Source organism: Bison bison, unplaced genomic scaffold, assembly GCF_000754665.1.
Source record: "Bison bison bison isolate TAMUID 2011002044 unplaced genomic scaffold, Bison_UMD1.0 scf7180017864519, whole genome shotgun sequence".
NCBI classification, from domain to species: Eukaryota; Metazoa; Chordata; class Mammalia; order Artiodactyla; family Bovidae; genus Bison; species Bison bison.
Genome location: NW_011495072.1, coordinates 10706197 through 10708591, shown reverse-complemented (window position 1 = coordinate 10708591; position 2395 = coordinate 10706197). Strand labels below are relative to the sequence as shown.

Genomic DNA, 2395 nt, shown 5'->3' with positions numbered 1-2395 from the left:
GTCAGATGCGGGCAGGGGCGCAGCGAGCCGTGCCCTGTGTCTGCTGCCCGGTCAGATGCGGGCAGGGGCGCAGCGAGCCGTGCCCTGTGTCTGCTGCCCGGTCAGATGCGGGCAGGGACGCAGCGAGCCGTGCCCTGTGTCTGCAGGCACCTTTGGGGAGTGCAGCTCAGAGGCTGAGGTTCAGTCCTGGATGCGCTACAACACCTTTCTGCTCTTGGAGGTGGGCACCTTCAACGCTCTGGTGGAGCTTCTGAACATGGAAATAGAGTGAGTTCTTCTGAGGGGCTCAAGTGGGGGAAGGGGGGCAGAGGGGCAGAGCTTGCAGAACTAAGCAGTTTTGAGTGGGTTAAATGGGCCACGTGGGGCTCTGTTCTGACCAGCCAGCTTGAATAATAGGCGAGATGCTGACCCAAACCTCGAAGACCAGTGAGGGGCCCACAGCTCGCTAACACCAAAGAGCTCATTAGACAGTGCAGCTCCTGTCGACCTACAGTGCTCCTCCAGAAAAAGGTCTCTCACTGTGAACCTGCGTACTGCCTTGAGTTTCCCCTGAGCAGGAGACCGGGCACAAGGCTGGCACATGGGCTCAAACAGCACCTGCTCTGGCCTTTGTCTCCACTAGTCCTTTGTCTGGTGGACACGCCAGCTGCTGCTCATCTAAGGAAAACACCATCAGTAGTAAAAGCACTCCTTGGGTGCTTGCATGTCCCAGGCATTGTTCTAAGGACACTATACGTACTAATTCATTAATAACATAGCTGCTGTTACCGTCCCCATTTTGCAGATGGGGAATCTATGGCATGGAGAAATTGAGTGTCCAAGGGCACATGGCTAGGCAGTGTTAGAGCCACGATTCCAACCTTGGCACTCTGGTTCAGGGCCTGAGTTTCTGCCCGCTGGGTCCTGTGGGCTCTTGTGAGTCTAAGTGCATCGCATAGGGTTTTATCACCTTGTTGGGCAGCACTTGTTGGGGGAACCACTTCTCTTCCTCCTGGGGGAAGGCACTGACTCTGACATCTCTCCCACAGCAACAGTGCTGCCTGCAGCAGTGCGGTGAGGAAGCCAGCCATCTCTCTGGCGGACAGCACAGACCTGAGGTGAGGCGAGCAGCACCCCTGGGCTCCCTGAGCGATAGCCGGAGAAGGAGGGCGGGGCAGGCAGGGGCTCCGGGTTTCCTCGCTGTGTGTGCTGTTCTGCACGTGCTAATCTGCGGATGTGATGGGCTTGGTGTATGATGAGCAGGCCCTACTGAGGGCTCCCTGAGTGGGCCCTGGGATGAGACCCCCAGAGGAAATCAGGGCGGAGCCACTTAGTATAAGTGTGGCCTCCTGCCCACGCTGCTGCCCAGAAGCTTGGTGCAGTAGCTTTTTGTATTGGGATGAAGCATGCGAAGTGGCTCCTTGTGTCAGCCATGTACAACCTGTGCTTTTCAAGCACAGCTTGCCCATCTGCATGGGGTTAGTCCTGACGACGTCAGGATGTTTCCTGGCTGTGTCCCAAGTTTCAGTTCAGTTCAGTTCAGTCGCCCAGTCGTGTCCGACTCTTTGCAACCCCATGAATCGCAGCACGCCAGGCCTCCCTGTCCATCATCAACACCTGGAGTTCACTTAGACTCACGTCCATCGAGTCAGTGATGCCATCCAGCCATCTCATCCTCTGTCGTCCCCTTCTCCTCCTGCCCCCAATTCCCTCCCAGCATCAGAGTCTTTTCCAATGAGTCAACTCTTCGCATGAGGTGGCCAAAGTGCTGGAGTTTCAGCTTCAGCATCATTCCCTCCAAAGAAATCCCAGGGCTGATCTCCTTCAGGATGGACTATTTGGATCTCCTTGCAGTCCAAGGGACTCTCAAGAGTCTTCTCCAACACCACAGTTCAAAAGCATCAATTCTTCGGCGCTCAGCCTTCTTCACAGTCCAACTCTCATACCCATACATGACCACAGGAAAAACCATAGCCTTGACTAGACGGACCTTTGTTGGCAAAGTAACGTCTCTGCTTTTCAATATGCTATCTAAGTTGGACATAACTTTCCTTCAAAGGAGTAAGCGTCTTTTAATTTCATGGCTGCAGTCACCATCTGCAGTGATTTTGAAGCCCCCAAAAATAAAGTCTGACACTGTTTCCACTTCGCCATCTATTTCCCATGAAGTGATGGGACCGGATGCCATGATCTTCGTTTTCTGAATGTTGAACTTTAAGCCAACTTTTTCACTCTCCACTTTCACTTTCATCAAGAGGCTTTTAGTTCCTCTTCGATTTCTGCCATAAGGGTGGTGTCATCTGCATATCTGAGGTTATTGATATTTCTCCCGGCAATCTTGATTCCAGCTGTGCTTCTTCCAGCCCAGTGTTTCTCATGATGTACTCTGCATATAAGTTAAATAAGCAGGGTGATA

General features: G+C 53.2%; 1 protein-coding gene across 1 annotated transcript in view; it reads left to right on the top strand.

The window, feature by feature from the left end:
• STRIP1 (striatin interacting protein 1) overlaps positions 1-2395 on the top strand; it is a 19359-nt gene that overhangs the window by 4228 nt on the left and 12736 nt on the right. The window contains exons 5-7 of the mRNA XM_010830884.1: positions 24-29; positions 128-267; positions 1029-1097. Coding sequence (XP_010829186.1) covers positions 24-29; positions 128-267; positions 1029-1097 — 215 coding nt within the window. The remainder of the gene's footprint in view (positions 1-23; positions 30-127; positions 268-1028; positions 1098-2395) is intronic.